General features: G+C 34.6%; 4 protein-coding genes across 11 annotated transcripts in view; 3 read left to right on the forward strand and 1 right to left on the reverse strand.

Moving 5' to 3' along the window:
• The window catches only part of Appl (amyloid-beta-like protein), a 53,483-nt gene extending 47,315 nt beyond the window's left edge, over positions 1 to 6,168 (forward strand). For 2 of the 3 annotated variants that reach the window (XM_033469984.2, XM_033469985.2), the window contains exons 10-15: positions 94 to 165; positions 241 to 431; positions 556 to 716; positions 796 to 1,028; positions 1,201 to 1,356; positions 1,456 to 6,168. In XM_033469984.2, coding sequence (XP_033325875.1) covers positions 94 to 165; positions 241 to 431; positions 556 to 716; positions 796 to 1,028; positions 1,201 to 1,356; positions 1,456 to 1,566 — 924 coding nt within the window. In that variant the 3' untranslated portion in view covers positions 1,567 to 6,168. The remainder of the gene's footprint in view (positions 1 to 93; positions 166 to 240; positions 432 to 555; positions 717 to 795; positions 1,029 to 1,200; positions 1,357 to 1,455) is intronic. The other variant, XM_033469986.2, reaches the window with a different exon arrangement.
• Positions 6,169 to 6,594: 426 nt separating this feature from the next.
• On the forward strand, positions 6,595 to 11,719 carry Hsl (hormone-sensitive lipase). 3 transcript variants are annotated; one of them, XM_033469980.2, is made up of 11 exons: positions 6,595 to 6,752; positions 7,720 to 8,154; positions 8,232 to 8,448; positions 8,534 to 8,747; positions 8,824 to 9,014; positions 9,160 to 9,442; positions 9,510 to 9,732; positions 9,810 to 10,000; positions 10,087 to 10,412; positions 10,483 to 10,608; positions 10,667 to 11,719. In XM_033469980.2, exons 2-11 carry the CDS (start codon positions 7,796 to 7,798, stop codon positions 10,733 to 10,735), a joined length of 2,199 nt encoding a protein of 732 aa, XP_033325871.2. In that variant the 5' UTR covers positions 6,595 to 6,752; positions 7,720 to 7,795; the 3' UTR covers positions 10,736 to 11,719. The 3 variants fall into 3 exon arrangements, with proteins under 3 accessions (XP_033325871.2, XP_033325874.2, XP_033325873.2); XM_033469983.2 differs by having other exon boundaries at positions 6,596 to 6,752; positions 8,247 to 8,448; XM_033469982.2 differs by lacking the exon at positions 6,595 to 6,752 and adding an exon at positions 7,327 to 7,549.
• san (Probable N-acetyltransferase san) lies at positions 11,572 to 13,210 on the reverse strand. The gene is made up of 4 exons (XM_033469549.2): positions 12,856 to 13,210; positions 12,305 to 12,461; positions 12,044 to 12,210; positions 11,572 to 11,956 (listed from the first exon to the last, which is right to left on the reverse strand). Exons 1-4 carry the CDS (start codon positions 12,861 to 12,863, stop codon positions 11,776 to 11,778), a joined length of 513 nt encoding a protein of 170 aa, XP_033325440.2. The 5' UTR covers positions 12,864 to 13,210; the 3' UTR covers positions 11,572 to 11,775.
• Positions 13,211 to 13,742: 532 nt separating this feature from the next.
• On the forward strand, positions 13,743 to 18,983 carry LOC117220219 (pre-mRNA-splicing factor CWC22 homolog). 4 transcript variants are annotated; one of them, XM_033469978.2, is made up of 3 exons: positions 13,743 to 16,202; positions 16,271 to 16,376; positions 16,526 to 18,983. In XM_033469978.2, the coding sequence occupies exon 3, from the start codon at positions 16,533 to 16,535 to the stop codon at positions 18,753 to 18,755; it is 2,223 nt and encodes a 740-aa protein (XP_033325869.2). In that variant the 5' UTR covers positions 13,743 to 16,202; positions 16,271 to 16,376; positions 16,526 to 16,532; the 3' UTR covers positions 18,756 to 18,983. The 4 variants fall into 4 exon arrangements, with proteins under 4 accessions (XP_033325869.2, XP_076380833.1, XP_076380832.1 ...); XM_076524718.1 differs by lacking the exon at positions 16,271 to 16,376 and having other exon boundaries at positions 13,743 to 15,877; positions 15,980 to 16,202; XM_076524717.1 differs by lacking the exon at positions 16,271 to 16,376 and having other exon boundaries at positions 13,743 to 14,188; positions 15,763 to 16,202.
• The last annotated feature ends 897 nt before the right edge of the window (positions 18,984 to 19,880 follow it).

Genomic DNA, 19,880 nt, shown 5'->3' on the forward strand with positions numbered 1-19,880 from the left:
AACTGAGTTAACTGCGAATTAATCATTGATCAATTAATTCTGCGATGACCACAGTTCACTTAAAGTACTATTACTATTACGATTCATTTGTAGGAAGCTGTTAAACAGAGGAATGAAGAAGCGATGTCATGTTACACTGCTGCTCTGAACGATTCCCCTCCGAATGTAAGCTAAAAAAAGCTGCATAACACAGTTCGTGAAAGCGAGAGACGTTCATAATGTTTGTTCGTCTCTGTTTAGATGCACCGTATTCAGAAGTGTCTGCAGAAACTGCTCCGAGCTCTTCACAAGGACAGACACCATACCATCGCTCATTATAGACACCTTCTAGACAGCAGCCTGGAGCAAGCGCAACGCGAGAAACCAGCAACCTTGGAACACTTGGCGGAGATCGACAGAATCACCAATCAGAGCCTTTTGATGTTAGAACGGTAATGCGCTAGCAAACGAAACGCAACGACGATCGCAGAACCTGTAGATCTCTGAACTTTCGAGCAGACCATTGCTTCGTATCATAGAACAGAATTCATGGAAGATTTCATTCCTTATATTTAGGTATCCTGATTTAAGCGCAAAAATTGGCCGGCTTATGGATGATTACGTTTTGGCCCTCAGGAGCAAAGATGAGACTCCTGGACTGCTGTTAGCGATGACACGCGAAGCGGAAGCAGCGATTTTAGACAAATATCAGGCTGATGTCACCAGCAAACAGCAAGGTAGCCGAGAGATGTTCCATTCGTTATGAACCGGTTAGTTATTATAGTAGCCTCGTAATAAAGAAACATTTGTTTTCAGAAAAAGAGCATCAAAAGGAACTCGAACGAGCACGCAAGGAGCAACGCAAAGCGGAACGCGGCGAATTACGTACCGAGCAGGCTCAGCAGGAAGAGAACGACTCGACAAATGATAACAAAGATACTCAGCAGCAACAACAACCAGAACAATCCTCGGCAGCTGCCGCGATGCACAGTGAGGGACTCGTAAGAGCAGCTCACAGCATGAACCATGAAATTTCCCACTCTGAACCGGTAAAAATAATTATAGAAAATTAGCTCTAACCGTGTAAAACCCTAAAATTTCCTAATTTATTCAATGCATTCTAAATTAGAAGCATGATGTTTCGTTTCATGTAGACTGTTGCATCTTTGTATTTAGATGTAATTATGGAAGTGTTTATAAAATTTGTTACTGTGTTTGTAGGGATACTCAATTAGAGGGAATTCAAGGGAAGTTTACCGTAGAGAGAGTACATCAGTCTACTTCACCCTTGCGTTCGCGGGAATAGCACTTATGGCTGCTGCGGTAGTTGGTGTGGCAGTATTCAAAAGACGCAGTGCGAGAAGCCCTCACAGTCAGGTACATTCGAAAAGAAAACCACATGGATTTATAGCATGATTTGATTTTATTGTACAACAATCGTTAGAGCATACTAACTGTTCATACTGTAATTGTCAGGGTTTCATCGAGGTCGATCAAGCGGCTACACCAGAAGAACGACACGTCTCGAACATGCAGATCAACGGATATGAAAATCCTACATACAAATACTTCGAGGTCAAAGATTAAGTTAGCCATCTGGATCTACAGAATTTTATTTGAAACTGGTCTTAATTGTCCGTTCTCGCGTATGTTCTTCAAGAATCTCATAGTATTTTGTTAGTGTAAGATACCTAATCAGGTCCGAGGTTCTTCCGAAGATTTGAAGTATATAGAGAGATTTGCATCTTAGTGATACGTGGAATATAAAATCTGTCCATAGGGTGATAGATGTTGCAATACAGTATCATTATGTGACGTCCCTTTATATAGCCTACCGACGTGTCACGACCATTCTTTATGCTCCTCGACATGTATAAAGCAATGCTCCTAATAACATCTGGTAGATTACGAAAACGAGGACGAGCGTCCGCGTGTGACGCTCGCACGCGAATGGAGATTATCTACGAGACAATTCGCAATGAAAGCAACACGCCAATGTGCCATATGGGAGGAAAACACATAATCATCTTCGGAAGTATCTCATACACGTTGTTTTCGTTTCGTTGTCATACATGTTATTGAGAATAAAAAAGAAAACGCAGGAAGGAGCGCTCACAATAAAATAAAAATGACGAAGAACCGATACGTTCACTCGCTAATTGTCCGCAACAACATTCTTTTGATGAAAGGACCGCAATCGATTTAACATGATAATTCATTGTGTTTTCGGCGACGGAAATATCTATTACGAACGCGCGACCGAAAGAAACGCGTGACTGTTGCGCTCTTTGCTGTATTTTTCAGTTCTGATATTTTCGGAGATAGTCAATGGCAATAAAGGTTGCGCAGCTTGAACATAATACGTGAACAAACTAAAGACGATAGCAGCGGTAGCGGCTTGCACGGCGAAAAAAAGCAGCAAAGTATAATCCGATTAAAATATAATAATAATAATAAATAAAGAAAACGTAAGCATAATACTAGAAGTGTATGCTAACCGATAAAAAAAAGAATTAACAAAAACGCTCTTAAAATATCAGAACGGCAAATCGATGATGCACGTTCACCTTCGTGATGCAGCTGTCTTTTTCCATCTCCGTTCGATTCCCACTGCCTGATTTTTTCAGCGACCTTTTCAGTACTTAACGTCTACTTAGATTATACAACTTTATACTTAAGGGAAAAATTGAGAATCGCGAACGTATCTAAAGTTTAATGAGAAAAACGAGATATTTTATCATTCCATACGATAAGTCCACTATATTATCGAGGTGCTGTCCGAATGTATGCACGGAAAATGTTCAGTAGCTTTGTTCGGCTCGGCCGGGGGCCGTTTCCGTTTTCGGACGCGAACGGAGTCGAAAGAGTCACGCCTAGGCTACCGAATAAGAGGAACAGTTAACAGAAGTTTTTTTGAGTGGCATTAGTACCTTCGATTCTAGCTCGACTAAGTGGCGACCGTTGAAGCAAAGCGTTTCTCTGTTCTTGTTTTGTTTTTATTTTAATTTACTCGACGTCCCGCTCCTTTCTCTTCTGTTACTCCATCTCCACCTCTTTCTCTCTCCCTCTCTCTCTCTCTCTTACTTTCACCTCCGCCCCTGTTCTTCTCGTTATTATTACGTTTTTTTTCTATGATTTAGAAAGATGGTTCATACAATAACTATCTTAGGATATTAATTATATATATATATATGATGACGATAATATATTACACGTTTAATGCTTATATATTTGTATATGGTCAGAAGATAGTTAGGCCGCACTTTAGCCAGGGTCGCGTGGGAAAGCACAGCTTTCACTTGTTTTCAATGAATCATGCACGGTTTTTTATTAGGCTGGTATATCTTTATATCGACCGGATCAGTGTAATGTATAGATTCGACAGGCGTTTTTTCTGTACAATGACAATTTTAGCCGCGCAAGTATTACGTTGATTATTATAGTATCGTAAGACGCTTTCGGACCGAACGATTCTAATCTCGTGTATTGACCCTTTATAGGGCACGTGTCCCGAGACATGAGAGAACGTTTCTGCTTTTATTCAGCGTTATCGATTAAGGGGCTGTAACAGATTGATTTTCGATCGTCAGAAGGGAATACTTGCGATAGTAAATAACAGCCTGGTGTACCGACGTTACCAATGCCCCATTCATTGTGTTATTTTTATAAATATTATAACCTTTCCATGTTGCTGGTATATACTGTGTGTGTACCAGCGGTTACCAGAGGTTAAAGTCGCTCATCGTTTGTGAAAGTTGTACCCTTTACTACCTATAAGGTATCCTTGTTTTCAAACAATGCTAATTCTCTTTTTTGCTAAAATAAAATTAAGCGGAATTGCGCAAACCGGGGACAATTAATGAATCCTTGGATTCCTAAGCGCACGTTTGAAGCAGCTGCCTCCCGTCTAGAAGAACGATCACACACACACACACACACGCATGGACTGTTTTGTCTCACGCAACTCCGGTGAAAGGGATGTGCCGACGAAAAAAAAAAAACGCACGCGGGCACACACATTCGCGCATCGCTGAGTGTTAAAAATATTATTTTAGATATATTTAAAAAAAAAATAAAAATGATAGCAATTAACTATATGTCTATGAATACAACAAAAGCATAGCATCAATGCGTTAATAATAATAATAATGATAATATAAATATCTATATATAAATATATATGTTCGTGTGCACGTGTGTGTGTGCGTGCGTAATATATGAACAATATACATATACATATACATGTACACCTATCAAATTAACTATACATTATGTACCTATAGCGTATAGTCGTTAAAATGAGGGAAAAAAAAAACATTAACACGTCGCGTATGAAATGACTTGATACGGATTCACAGATGTTGAGAAAACAACTCTTGTCCTTTAAGAACGTTATATTGGCTTTTAGCGACGTTTACCGATTTTTCGTTTACTTATTTCGGAAATGAGATACGAGAAGATGATACGCGGTGATGTGCAAGGTATAAATGAACAGGTGCGAGGACGAATTTGAAGGGCGAATCTCTGTGACCAATATCGGACGAAATTTAAAAAGCGGTGCGTAAGTTTCTGTCTTTGTCTCTCTGCAGGTCTTGTGCTAACCTAACTCACGCGCGCGTCGCTATCGATTTGTCATTGATTGTCGATTGTTGATTTTTCAATTGTCTCCCACCTGTTACCGAACACTTTGTACAATTGGCCTACATTGGCGTATTATTATTCACAACGATGAGAAACGCGTTGAATAACAGCTCACCAAATTGAACGTCCGCGTACTATCTTTTGAGCATCATGGGAAAACGAGTCGTGTGCTCGTCGAAGAGGACCTTTTTACGACGCGGAAGTAAACGTGACCGGAGTAACGGACAAGGGATACGTTGTTTACTTTTCGACGAGCGTCGTGGGAAAACTTTTAACGGTTATCCTATCCGTCAGTATTAGCTCGAATTGTTTCTTCGAAGCATATCAGTTGTTAGTCGATGTATTCGTTTCGACAGTGAGTAACGCGGCGCGGCAGCCGGGTATCACCCGCGTCAACATACTGTGAACTCGCATCGAGCCACCCTGTATAAGTTTAAGAATTGATTTTTGTAAAGAGGTAATAAGTACTTATACCGTGGTAATTAACTTAGCTTAAAAGAAGATGAAAAACAAATACGAGAGAACAAAAAAAAAAGAGAGAGAACAAATGAGATGACACGTGGTGAAGAAGTGAGGAAAAGGAACAAAAAAGAGAAAAATAAATACGTCCTTTGCGCATAGAGCGGTTCGGGTTTAGAAGCCGGCGAATGGGAATAATAACGGAACTAAACTTTATTTTTGCAGTTTTTTCGGTATTGTATGAATTCTTATACGATCACTATCGAGATTCCCGCGTCTTTTTAACGAACGTGTCGATCGCAGTCCACCGAATGTAACATGCGAAAGAGAGAAAGAGCAAGGAAGCCGAATTTGTAATGTGCGAAATGTACCGGTATCGATGTGTAAAACGCCTATACAGCGCTGTCTAATTGTTATAGTTTTCGATCTTATGCTCGTCGCCGTGTTTCGAACGAAAGAAAAAAAAAAACAGCGGCCTCGCAATCACAATCGTGTTTCTTTCCGCGAGAAAAAAGAAAACATTATCGATGGAACTGTATCTTCTAGTCATGCGTGCGCCACAATGTGTATTGATCACAGACGTTTTATCAGGCAGCTAGATCTTCGAACAAAGGGATCGTGGCTTTGTGCGGAATGACCGATTGATGTGGCTCTCGAAACGAATTAATCAACAACCAAACTCGATGATAAATTCGGCATACAATAGACAACCCACTTGGCATTGGGACAAACAGATATACCAACAGAGTCGAAACGCAGCTCGGATTATGAGAAACGCAACCGATTTTGATCAGTTGTCTTTTAAACGTAGGATCGGAAACTAACACGTTTGCTATAGAACGCTTCTGCGACCGTTCTTCGACGAGTAGAAAAAGTTACTAAACCGGAGAATAAAAGTAAGAATATCCTCTCCCCGTCCCCCCTCAAAAACCATCCGCCCCCGAATCCACCGATCCTCCCTCTTTCTCCGTCACAAGGATTTCTCCTCGCCACTCACAAATTTTATCGCATTATTACACTCCGTGAAAGAACGTATTGTGTTTGTGGATATATGTAATTTTACTTATCAATAAATAAATTACAAAGGTCCACTCGCGTCTTAGTCACTTCTCATTTGGTGATTAGAGAAACTCGAACGCTCGAACGCTGTCATCGGACTGCCGGTCTTTATGTATTTATTGCATTTTTCGTTTCACTGCAATTTTCGTTGATTTTTTTTTTTATGCATTTATTCATAAAGATCCTCGGTCCAGTGATCACCATTTACGTTGCGAGTAAGAAAAGTTCATGACATCCATTAAATAACTCGACCGTCACCGCTGTGAAAAAGAGATAGACATGTAAAAAAACAATGAATTATTGAAAAGGCACGTTTAAATATCACATTGAAATCATATTATCCATTAATTCTTAGCTACAATGACACGGCAGAACGTGTTCGTAGAAAAAAGTCCCAGATGAACGTGAGAAAGAAACAGCTTACTGTTTCATAGATCTGCTTTTTATCATTGTGATTAATTCATCTAACGCAGCATAGTTATCTATTACGAACTATAAACCCGATTACGAAGCTGTAAACTTTTCTCGCCATTCGTTCTTCGATCGCGTCTAAGGAAGTACACGATTCTCGTGATTTTCGCGAAGTCTAAAACTGCGCAAATGTGTACACTTTGGTAAGTATGTACAATATGTATCAACTGATATCGGAGATCGAATTGCCTGCTGTTTCTAATTGATATTCTTATCATCGTAATTAATACTATTATCAAACGCGAGCGAGCTCGTTTCTAAGCGCTAGATAGGCTGGCTAATTAATAGGCTAAACTTGAACGATTTATTTTATTTTTTAGCGTAAACATTACTCGGCTCATTCGTCGCGTTTTAAGTTTCGCAACTTTCTTCCTTTTTTTCTATTATCAGGCTACGGATTTTATGCATTCATGGCAAATGTGTATAAAATTATGTGATTTTTAATGTAGTCAAGCGATTAGGAAAGAGATTCAATTTCTATTTGCAATCTATTTGCTGCAACTTACGCGTAGACCTCTTTTACTTCACATAAAAATACAATCGTTTAATTGACATAAAAATTTTGCGGGTCTTTACCCGCAGTGTATTTATTACGTACGAAGTAATCAATAAGTACAGTCGTTTGATGCACTTGAAATGGGTAGTCTTCGATCGCAAATGATCCCATTCAAAAGTACTCGAGCGTCGAGAATATCGAATTTTGTTTGTTTGTAAGATATTGATATCGATCCGGAAAGCGTCATGGCGGCGACGCCAGACATGTAGCAAATGTCAAATTCAAAATAATAATTGACATTTAGTAGAGACTATAATGTGGGCAACAGTTTTCGCACGAATGGGCATTATGTAGTGTATATGACAAGATACGAATCATTCAGAAGTGGTGTGTACGTCGCGTATATTGCTAACCTTATGCTTATTAACATCATGAACGTCACAGGTACTACTGTTAATTACATTTGAACAGATATTTCTTGGCGATTCGTTGTAACGTGAATGTGTGTGAAAATATTACGAATAATAGTATACATGCTCTATTAGCTCCATCAACTATTGGTATCATAAAAAATATTGTCTTTAATAAATAATGATTTAATCATTGCATTGCAGGTTCTCTACTTGTCTTCTATCGCAAAATAGTTAGTTAAAAATTGACGGTTGTACGGTGAAAGAATAAATAATTCAGATGTCTCTTAATGATGACTTTGACAGACCATTCGAAGAGTGCGAGCCCTTGCAATGGGGCGCATTACGAGAATTATGCCAGGCAAATGCAGAATATTTTATGTCGCATCAAGATGAAAATGGTGCCAGGATCAGAGCCGCCCATTTGGCAATGTTGGATCACTTAGAACAGGTGCAACCGTTATATAAAGAAATCTGCAGGTTTGCACCCATGTTTGATTTCGATGTCGATATACCTGGCAATGGGTATAGAAGTTTTCTAGTCTTAATAGATAAATGTATTATACACTCACGTGCAGTCTGTCATCAAATATATTGTCAGAAAGATTCTATATTTTTTCGAAAAAGTTATCACATGAGGTAAATATTGCTACTGCTGAAATCTGCTGTACGAACAGATAATATTAATGAATAATTAATGTTCTTCTATTGACAAGGATGTATGTTTGTAGAGAGATCGAAGCTTGTTCGCAATTACTAGCATCTTTATACAATTGTTTAGAACATTTACAAACTATGTACTCGTGGAGCGAGACAATGATCGATGGTAAACCATCTCTTTTTATAGGAGACAATCACGATCCCTATGAAATTTTTAGTAAACTAGGTAATATTAACCAGTATTGTTTCTATGGCAGGTGTTTAGGATTTCAGGTATTAATAAGAACAATTGCATGATCCTAATTAATTCATAATGGTTTGATACTATTAGTATTAATTCTTAATACTATGATTTTAGTTTTCTGACTCAATAAAGCCTCTGTTAAAAACTATATTGGTCGCTCTGGCAACATTTAGCGAAGTGTTTTATGCTAATGGAACACTATTATCACGATGTGCTAATTCTGTTAAATATATGTTAGACCCTGAGGCAAGAGCACGTCGTTTTGTAGATGTATCCCAACGAGCTGATATATCATTTTGTAAAGCATTTTGGTTTCTCAATGAGACTGGTAAACTATGATCTTTTGCTTTAACGAACCATTATTTGCTACTATTTCTCATGTACTTTATCAATTACTTTATTAGATATAGCACGTAGACTGCCAGCTATTGCATATGAATCCTTGGCAATAAATCAGATAATTTCTATTCCACCTGAAGAATTGACAATTTCCACATTGGATGGGAAAACTGTGTCAATTCCAGTACCACATAGTCACGTTGGAAAGAAGCCGATCCATGTTAGATTAATAAGCTTTAAACGTCGTTTGGGAATGGTAAAGATACAATATAAGTGATCTAAGTATAGTTAGTATGAACTGATGATTCAATCATCGATTTCATCTTCAAGTTTTACTTAGTCAAATAGAAAATTTTTGTAAAATCTTGCTTTCACTCATGTGTAGTGTATGGTTCTCTTAGATGGGTTCAGGTGGAGTAGGAGGAGAACTGCTTGGATCATCGGATGAACTGATAATTCATTGCCATGGAGGAGGTTTTGTATCACAGACTTCATTATCTCATGAAACATACTTACGATCGTGGGCTATAAATCTCGGCATACCGATCTTAAGTATAGATTACAGTTTAGCACCCAAAGCTCCATTCCCTAGAGCATTCGAAGAAGTTTTATATGCATATGCATGGGCTTTAAATCATTCAAGTACTTTGCTTGGTAGTACAGCGCAGAAAGTACTACTTGCTGGTAAGTAACAATAATTTTCACTTTTGTTTTCTTGTTACTTGCAGCTAATAGAATTCGCTTTTTCCAGGTGATTCTGCTGGGGCCAACTTAAATTTGGGAATCACTTTAAGATGTATAGAATTAAACATCAGAAGACCGGACGCAATTTTTATGGCGTATACCCCAGTTTTTGTGGACTTCGTGCTGTCACCTTCGCGTTTGCTTGCTTTAACGGATCCATTATTACCTATGGGATTCCTTATACGCTGCTTGAAAGCATACGCTGCCACAGATACCAAGAAAATGGCAAAGTAAATTATGCACAGAAAAGCGAATTCTACATTCTGATAAAATGTTCTACCTATTACTAATGCCCAATTTATTGCAGCTCTAGAGAAAAAGAAAATGACATTGTGGAAGGCAACAAATCCGACACGGAGTCCTTCGCAGAAGTCAGTGAGAGCGATCTAATAGCTTTAGCTCTTAGTCCTAATGGAGACGAGACAAACGATGCCCATAAGTTAGCATCTTTACCATCTGACACTACCTTGAATTCTGTTAGTTTAACAGAAGCTGATGGTAAAGAAGTTAAAAATACATACTTCGTATACAAATTTATATTTAATTGATTTTAAATAATTCAATGTTAATATCCTTTAATGCAGTAGAGACAGAGAATCCGACAGGAGTGAAATCTCAAGAATATATTAAAAGGTTCTTGGATTTGTATCGAAATAGTGGTATAAATCCTGCGGCATATATGGGAAACAGTGCAGTTAGCACGAACAACGCTATTTCAAGAAATGGTAGATCATGGTCACTGTTTGGTTGGTCGCTTACAGGAAAGCATAGAGAATCCAGAGAGTTGGATATAGAAAATATAAAAAATTTTTCCGAAGAATTTATGTTCACAGTGCCCAGGGATCCATTTTTAAGTCCCTATCTTGCACCAGATAATCTTTTAGCACAATTACCGCCTATCTCAATGTTGGTAAGTTCATACATTTAAATTTGAGAGTTTCATGGACAACGAATATGTAATACTTAAGTTCCATTTATAGACATTACAAATGGATCCTTGCCTCGATGATTCCGTCATGTTTGCAAGAAAACTTCGATTGCTTGGTGTATTAGTTACGCTTGATATTGTACCCGGTTTACCACATGGATTTCTTAATCTGACACCGGTAAGATGAAGCACTAGTAAGAACTAAATGTAACTTAATTATAAATTCAAATTTACAGGTCTCAAAGGACGCTAATGAAGGATCGGACCTGTGTGTCAAACGAATACAGGAGCTACTAGCATTATAATCATATGCATGTAGCCCATACTCATTAAATTATAAATGTTGATATCTGGGAACAAGTTTCGTTACTGCTGATTTTTTAAATGTTGTTTATAATATTTTTTTTATACAAGTTGCGGTAATTTGCAAGTATTTATACTCTTACAGTCATCGATTTTAAGTATATAAATATAATATAAATAATTGTTATTATTAAAAATTTGTTAAAATTTTTGTTACAATTTTTTTTATTATTATTAACAAATGTTACGAAATTTACATCTTTATGTAGTGAATTTTCTCCTTTGTGCCCCTGCTGTTATTTATAACTCGATTTTCTAGATACTTATTAATTAATTTCATACCAAACAATATAATTATATTGACTTTTATCTTTCTGAAAAAATTTCATTGCATTAAATTACTATTTTTAAATAAGATTTGGGATCGATGGTGGCAAAGGTACAAATACAGCTACATTTCATTTGTAATATACATAAATCACGTTATTTAAAATGCGATCACTTAAATCTATTGTACTTAAATGTTAATGTTAAATTGTAACAAATTATGGTTGGATTATGCTTACTAAATGTTGAATGTCTTAACAAACTCAGGTTGAAATATCATTTTATTTGCTTTAAGCAGAAGGAAAGGAGATAGAAAATCAAAATAGACACTTCTGTTTAGACGTGGTAATCTATATTATACAGTATCATATTTTATTCAGCTGATAAAGATATAAATTTGGTAGGCATAATATACTAATCAAATGAAATTAACTTAATGAAATTATACCAAAGAAAAAGACAATATGTATGATGTTAATGATATAGATATTTTCTTTGTTTTGAGAAAGTGTTAACAATTCATAGGGTTTATTAAGTTATATTTGTTTTTTACATGGAAGTACATCGTATTTGTTAACTTTATTAAATTATTTATAAAATTCTAATTTTATAACTTATAACACATTGGGAAATAGAATAAAAGTTATTTTATTACCAGACTGCAAGAACATGTAGTTTTTTTGGATGTCATAAATTAATGATTAACGATCTTTTTTTATTGGTTGACTTGTTGAATATTTGTTTGCTCTTTATTTATTCTAGGACGTAATGTTTTTTGTAGTACATGTGCATCTGCAGGTTCTATTCTCTTATAATAGTGTTCCTTTGTCTCTACTATTTCAAATCCAAATTTTTTATAAAAATCGATAGCTCCCTCATTACTTATTTGAACATGACTATAAATAAATATCAGAATATCAAACTTTCATTATTAATACATTGTTTTATAATTATTCTGAAATTGTATAATCTTCTATACTTACAGGAAAATTGAATCAAAGTTTCCATCTTTGTTGACATAGTTTAAAACATGTTGTACCATTACAGTACCAATTCCTAATCTTCTATAGGGATAAAGACATCCCAACGTCATAATATATAAGCGCCTAGAATTCTCTGAGGTATCTACTCGACAACAAACCGCTCCAACCTAATACAAAGAATTAATTATTTACTTATAAATATTTCTCATAATTAATGTTTTTCTTTATGAGAAAATTAAATTTAAAAAATTGGGAACATGCCACTATATCATTATAATAGGCAAGTTTTGCTAGTTCTCCAGCTTCTAACACATCCTTGTAAAATTTCTCATTGTAAGAGACAGGAAATACCACTTGATTAAGAAGCTTTAGTTGTTTTATATTGTGTGGGGTTACATCTCCTAACTCTATCTTTGATCTGTAATTTAAGAATTAAGATTTCATATTAATATCACTAAATTAGGTTTTGATTAACAAAAATTTGAAAAACTGTCAAATACAAAGATCACACAGAATTTATAACTAAACACGTTGGATACAGCAAAACACTACGTTAAAGAAATCATTCTTTTCATAACATTTATACCATTCTTTTTCTGAGATTTGAAATTACACGTTTTCAAGTATATGTGCCCTTGAAAGTGGAAGTATTTAACTCTTCGAAGTACTGTCAAGTTTTGTGAATCATAAATAGAACAATATTCACCATATAATATCACAAACTGTGTATTGAAGTATAGGTCAAATAATGATTGTTTAGAATCATTCGGCTTAAAAAGTAAAATATAACCTCACAAATATTTGAAACTCACCTAGTCATATTAGGAAGTACCAGAGTTTTCTAAAGATTCTAAAATAAATGGTAACAACAAATTTTTAGACTAATAGCTATTGCAAGAAAAAATGTTAACAAATAATAATTTGTCGGTACTGCACTAACGTCGTGCCGCTCTATTCGTATCACACACACCGAAATCTTATTAAACACTAAATACAAATACATACAGTAGGTTAAATATGTGTCTTTTCTGACTTCGAATTTTGATAGCTTTAAGAATACGTAACCGATTTCTACTTTATCATTAATATGTTCTCTAATTATAATAATAAAGAGAATATAAGACGTTTGCAAGAAAATACAAACGAAAATAATAGTAAATATTTTTACATTAATTTTATTATATTTCTAACTAAAAGGTTTTATATCTCGTCTGTAGTTTTATGTGAAAATGTCTGTAATTTTATACGAAACTATTTATAAGCACGATAGTTTTTTGTATGTTAAAAAGAATATTTCAAATTTAAAATGATCGCATTTTATATATATATATATATATATTTTATCAGCGTACATTATTAAACATTAATATTTCTGATTGACGAAATGTAATACAATTTGAATTTATCACCATAACTGAACGTGCATGCAGAATTAATAGTTGAATCCTATTAAATAGTTTCATGAACTTTTTATTCATTATTCATTTAAATTCGAAATTTTAAATGAGTACGGTAAAACTGCGAACACGCAATTGCATGTCCCTATCATTGTAAGTGCTTTGCATGTATATTTTAATCCATATCTTCAAGACACATGGAATGTAATAAAAAGTCTGTCGATAATTTTTTATGTTATAATTTTAATAGATACCAACACATTTTAAATCCATGTCGCTCTATGCGTATCGTACAACCATAAATTATATGCTCTGTGGTTTCGTTTCCAATGTTGACCAATGAAGGCGTTGGCGTCGACGGTCAGTGGTCAGTGATCCAGTAATACCTCACCATAGTAAGCCAAGGTGGAAGACATGACCGGCTTAGAATTATGAAGCAGGTAGACAAACTGCTTTTTCTCAGATTGGTTGACGCTTCACAGCTAAACAGTGCTGCCTTCACAGTTTTAGACAAAGAGAAAAAGTACTGAATGAGCAAGATTCATTCATAGCGCTTGTCTCACTTTACCGTGCTTGCGGTCTCACTCTTTTTGCGCATTCGTATACCTGATGCTCCATCTGAAACACTCGGCATAATATTCGACTTGTACTTTTCGTCACGTAGAATTCTCGACCACACAGTCCAGTATATTTGCGAACGTCTTGAAACGACAATAATTTCTACAGTTATTAACATTTTCGAACACCAGTAAGCTACATTTTAGATAATACTTTTTGGTTTATGAATCTATAAAATTATGTTAATTCTGCCATCTCAGTACTCGTCAACAGTGATGAGCAGCAATCAATGCTACAAGGAGTTTCAAAAGCAACGAATAATTTAGCAATTTTTTTACGATTTTTGCTTTTAAAAATTTGAAAAACCAAACTGAAACATGCATTCATATATTTTTAGAAAGGCTATATATTTAATAGTGATTACCTACAAAAAATTCTCAAGCTCAGAGATTTAGATAATTAGAGTAAAGAATTATTGAAGATTGGAATAATTTACCGGCAGAAAAGAGTAAAATACTATGAAACAATTCCAAAACGTCTAGTAGAAATTTTGATCCGCAATCTACAACGAAACTAAGACATAACCTTGACATTCCCATTTCTAGGATGAATAAGAACGAACATTCCCGCTTATATGAATTTGAGGCCCTGAGAGAGGCCGTTATTATTAAATAGAGGAGCCTGAGAAACATAGGAGATTGTTGCTTCTAAAATCGAATTTCGTAGCCCGTAATTCTGGAGTTTGAACCTTGAGTCATATTTTCACGGCAAGGGAAAATCCCACCACCACCTCAATCCTGCACAGGTCATTACTGTACACTACGTGGCCCGAGATTTGGGGGTTGTAAACCGAAGTCGTAAAATCCTAGCAATTTGCTCGGACAAAAAGAGTTTCGGTAGGTATGGTTAAACCTCTTTTTAATGGAATAACCATTCAGACTTTCTGTTTGAAAAAAGAATTTCAATTTGAATGCTATGAAATAGCATCATTAGAGAGACCATCATTAGAAGGATTAATGGTATCTGCGGAAACAATTTTCGTCCGTGTCCAGGTACAATGCTAGGCCTTTACGATTTCGGGTCTGCCAGGTAGTAAGGTTTACAACCCCAAATTTCGCCAGAGTGTGAAAGAATGTTCCGAAATTCAAGCTCCAAAATTACGGGCTGCGAAGTTAAACTTTACGCCGTTTCCGATCGAACCACAAAAGCAACAACAATCTCCTGTGTTCCTCAGGCTCCTCTATTTAATAATAACGGTCCCTTTCAGGGCCTCAAATTCATGCAAGCGGGAATGTTCGACCTTATTCACCCTAGAAATGAGAATGCAATGTCCGAATAAAATACAATTTTGTATGTAACCCAACGCACAAAACAGCCATTTTTCCTCATATTCCTAATTTCGTTGTAGATTACGAATCAAAATTTCTACTAGTTTTTTAACTCTTTTTTGCTAGTAAATTGTTCAATCTTCAATAATTCTTAACTCAAATTCTTTAAATCTCTGAGTTTGAGAGTTTTTTTGTAGGTAATTACTAAATTAAATATGTAGTCTTTCTAAGAAAATATGAATGCAAGTTTCAGTTTTGTTTTTCTAGTTTTTAAGAGTAAAAATCGTATAAAATTGCGGAATTATTCGTTGCTTTCAAAACTCCTTCTCGTAGAGTAGAGCATTGATTGCTGCCTGTTGCAGTTGACTAGTACTGAGATAGCTGAATTAACATAATCGTGTAACTTATGGGTTTTCGAAAATTTTAATAATTATAGACAAGATCGTCGCTTCAAGCCTTCGCAAATACGCTGGACTGTGTTGTCGAGAATCCTATGGAGCAGAAAATACAAGTAGAATATCGCGCCGCGTGTTTCAGATGGAGCGTCAGAGGTACGGACGCGCGAAAAGAGAGATCGCAAACACGGTTTGGAAACATAGAACCAGCTGGTTTCATTCTGTCTCTCTCGATTATCACCTGTTCTCTTTCTAAAGCAACTGCGCAGACTTGGATGCGCATTAAAATGGTGGGGATAAAAGTGCTTACTATAAATACTTGCCAAAATACTTTCAGAGGCAGTGTAGCTTATTACGGTGAGGTGTGATTGTGCTGTGAACATAATATTATTCTGTGCAAACGTCACTTGTATTTTGTGGCATCAGCTAATTAAAGAATATTTGAGATATATTTATTATTCCTTGAATTCAATATTCAGTGGTAAGAAATGGTTTTTAAGAACTTTATTAATTTTTTTAGATTATGTATATTTAATGTTAATATTTTAGATTATAATCAGTGATAAATGGGAATTTGAGACTATCCTACATCGGGAGCGTTCTAAATAAATAAATGTGTTTTTCTGTTCTTTTAATATAAAATTTATATTTACGGGTAAACATTCAACTTTATATAACGTTTTTCAAATAAAATAATGGTTAAGAAAATAATTGATTTTATTAATGAAAGAATATTACTTATTTTATATTTACATTTCTGTTAATTGTTATTGAAAATTTAACACTATTGCTTTTATATTTCAGTATCAAGATGAAGGGATCACATTCTAAAAGTAATCGAGATGGCTATGAACATCAAAGTCATTGTTTTAAGTCATCTACTAGAAGTAGTAGAAGCAATGATTATTACAAAAGAAGTTATGATTATGAAGAATCATATGCAGAGAAACAATCTTATGGACAACGTGATGTGAAAAGATCAAGAGGTTATGAAAAAGAAAATAGAAGGAATGATTATTACAAAAGAAGTTATGATTATGAAGAATCATATGCAGAGAAACAATCTTATGGACAACGTGATATGAAAAGATCAAGAGATTGTGATAAAGAAAATACAAGGAAAGAAGAAAAATATAAAGTAACAAAGAAATCTATGGAGAAGAGAAATGAGAAAAATGAGGTAACAACAAGGCAAAAGAAAACAATTGACTTAATAACATCAAAAACTGGAGGTGCATATATTCCACCTGCAAAATTAAAAATGATGCAAGCAGAAATCACTGATAAATCTGGAGTTGCTTATCAACGCATTGCATGGGAAGCCTTAAAAAAGTCAATCCATGGCACAATTAATAAAGTTAATGTTAGTAATATAGGACTTATAACTCGAGAACTGTTGAAAGAAAATATTGTCAGAGGAAGAGGTCTGCTTGCTCGATCTATAATCCAAGCTCAAGCAGCATCTCCAACTTTTAATGCCGTTTATGCAGCTCTTACTGCAATCATTAATTCTAAATTTCCTAATATTGGAGAATTAGTATTAAAACGTCTTGTAATACAATTTAAACGAGGTTTTAGAAGAAATAATAAACCTCTTTGTATCGCGTCAGGTACATTCATAGCACATTTAATAAATCAAAGGGTTGCTCATGAAATACTAGCATTAGAAATATTGACATTGCTAGTAGAGACACCAACAGACGATTCCATTGAAGTAGCCATTGCATTTTTAAAAGAGTGTGGTATGAAATTGACTGAAGTCACCAGGAAGGGTATTGAAGCAATATTTGAAATGCTACGTAACATACTACATGAAGGTCAGTTAGACAAAAGAATTCAATATATGATTGAAGTTATGTTTCAAGTTCGTAAAGATGGATTTAAAGATCACGAAGCAGTTCTAGAAGAGCTTGATCTTGTTGAAGAAGATAATCAGTTTACTCATCTACTGTCATTAGATGAAGCAGCTGATTCTCAGGATACATTGAATGTTTTTAAATTTGATATGGACTATGTTATTAATGAAGATAAATATAAACAGTTAAGTAAAGAAATATTAGGTTCAGATGTTAGTGGATCAGAAAGTGAAGAATATGATGAAGAAGAAAGTTCAGATGAAGATAGCAGTACTGCTGTAATGGAAGAAAAAGAAGACGTGATTGTAGATAATACTGAATCAAATTTAACAGCCCTTAGAAGAACAATATATTTGACAATTCATTCATCTCTTGACTTTGAAGAATGTGCTCATAAATTGATGAAAATGCAACTGAAACCTGGACAGGAAACAGAGCTCTGTCATATGTTCTTAGATTGTTGTGCAGAGATGAGAACATATGAAAAATTTTTTGGTCTATTAGCAGGTCGATTTTGTGCCATTAACAAAATTCATGTCACTATATTAGAACAAATTTTTCAAGATTCATATCACACGATACATCGTTTAGATACAAATAAGTTACGCAATGTATCAAAGTTCTTCGCTCATTTACTATTCACTGACTCTATTTCATGGGAGGTACTGTCTTGTATAAAATTAACAGAGGATGATACTACAAGTTCTAATAGAATATTTATCAAAATTTTATTTCAAGAACTTTCAGAATATATAGGACTATGTAAACTTAATCAACGCATTAAAGATGTTACATTACAGGAAGCTTTTGAAGGATTATTTCCCAGAGATGAACCAAAAAATACTCGATTTGCTATCAACTTTTTTACATCAATTGGTTTGGGTGGACTCACAAATGATTTAAGAGAACATTTGAAAAATCTTCCAAAGCCAACAATAGCACCTGTAATGGAACAAAAGCCTGAAAGTGCATCTAATAAGATCTCTCCGTCTAGTTCAAGTAGATCGTCACCTTTCACATCTTCATCTTCTTTATCCAGTAGTTCAAGTTCAGATGATTCTGATGCCTCATCAGAAAAAGAAACTAAAAGGAAGAAAAAAATAAAAAATGAACGAAGGAAAAAACAGACTATAAAAGAGAGCAGGAAGAAACATAAACGGGTTAAAAAATCTAAATAAAATATATGCACAATAATTTTTGTCATTATCCTTAGAATGTAAATAATTTGTAATAAATATTTTATATTGTAATAAATATTTTATATTGTAATATATATTTTATATTGTAATTTATATTTCATATTGTAATTTATATTTCATATTGTAATATATATTTTATATTGTAATATATATTTTATATTGTAATATATATTTTATATTGTAATAAATATTTTATATTGTAATAAATATTTTCATCAATGATTACCTATATTCCTGACATATTGCATGTTAAAATCATCAATTAAAAACAAAAAAAATGACTTAATAACATGATCACGTGATTAAATACAGTATTTTTTTCGTTATAAACTTGCGGTTTGTTATCGATGACGAGCTTATAGAGGGATAGATGATGGTGACGGCGAATGTGTGAGTGAAAGAAAACGAAAGCGGGAAAGAAATGTAGTACGATACTGTCTACACATACCCAAACGATACTGGTATAGTAACGAGTTTATGGCATAGAGGACAAATCGAACTCGTAACAAGAGTTTTGAGAGTTACGAACTCGTAACACAAATTGAATGTGATTTTTCCTATTTAAACAATGGAATATTGTAATAATTTTTTTGTATCTATTGTATTTTTATGTATATAAATCTAGAAGATTATAGATAAACGTTACGTTTGAAATAGTCCAATTTACGACCACCTTAGTTTTGTTGTACGTACTTATGGATATGATTTCTGACTCAACATAAGTATTTTAAAAAATGATCTAACTGCAAAATGAGATGAAATAGTCCTGTTGTGTACTTCCAGTAGAATAAAATATCGTTATACAAGGTGTTCCACAATTATTTTAACAGCTAAGAAAATATGAATGCAAGTTCCAGCTTTGTTTTTCTAATTTTTAAGAGTAAAAGTCGTATAAAATTGCGGAATTATTCGTTGCTTTCAAAACTCTTTCTTGTAGAGTAGAGCATTGATTGCTGCCTGTTGCAGTTGACTAGTACTGGGATAGCTGAATTAACATAATCGTGTAACTTACGAGTTTTCGAAAATTTTGATAATTATAGAAAAGATCGTCGCTTCAAGCCTTCGCAAATACGCTGGACTGTGTTGTCGAGAATCCTGTGGAGC

The sequence above is a fragment of the Megalopta genalis genome, chromosome 10 (assembly GCF_051020955.1).
Source record: "Megalopta genalis isolate 19385.01 chromosome 10, iyMegGena1_principal, whole genome shotgun sequence".
Taxonomy (NCBI): domain Eukaryota; kingdom Metazoa; phylum Arthropoda; class Insecta; order Hymenoptera; family Halictidae; genus Megalopta; species Megalopta genalis.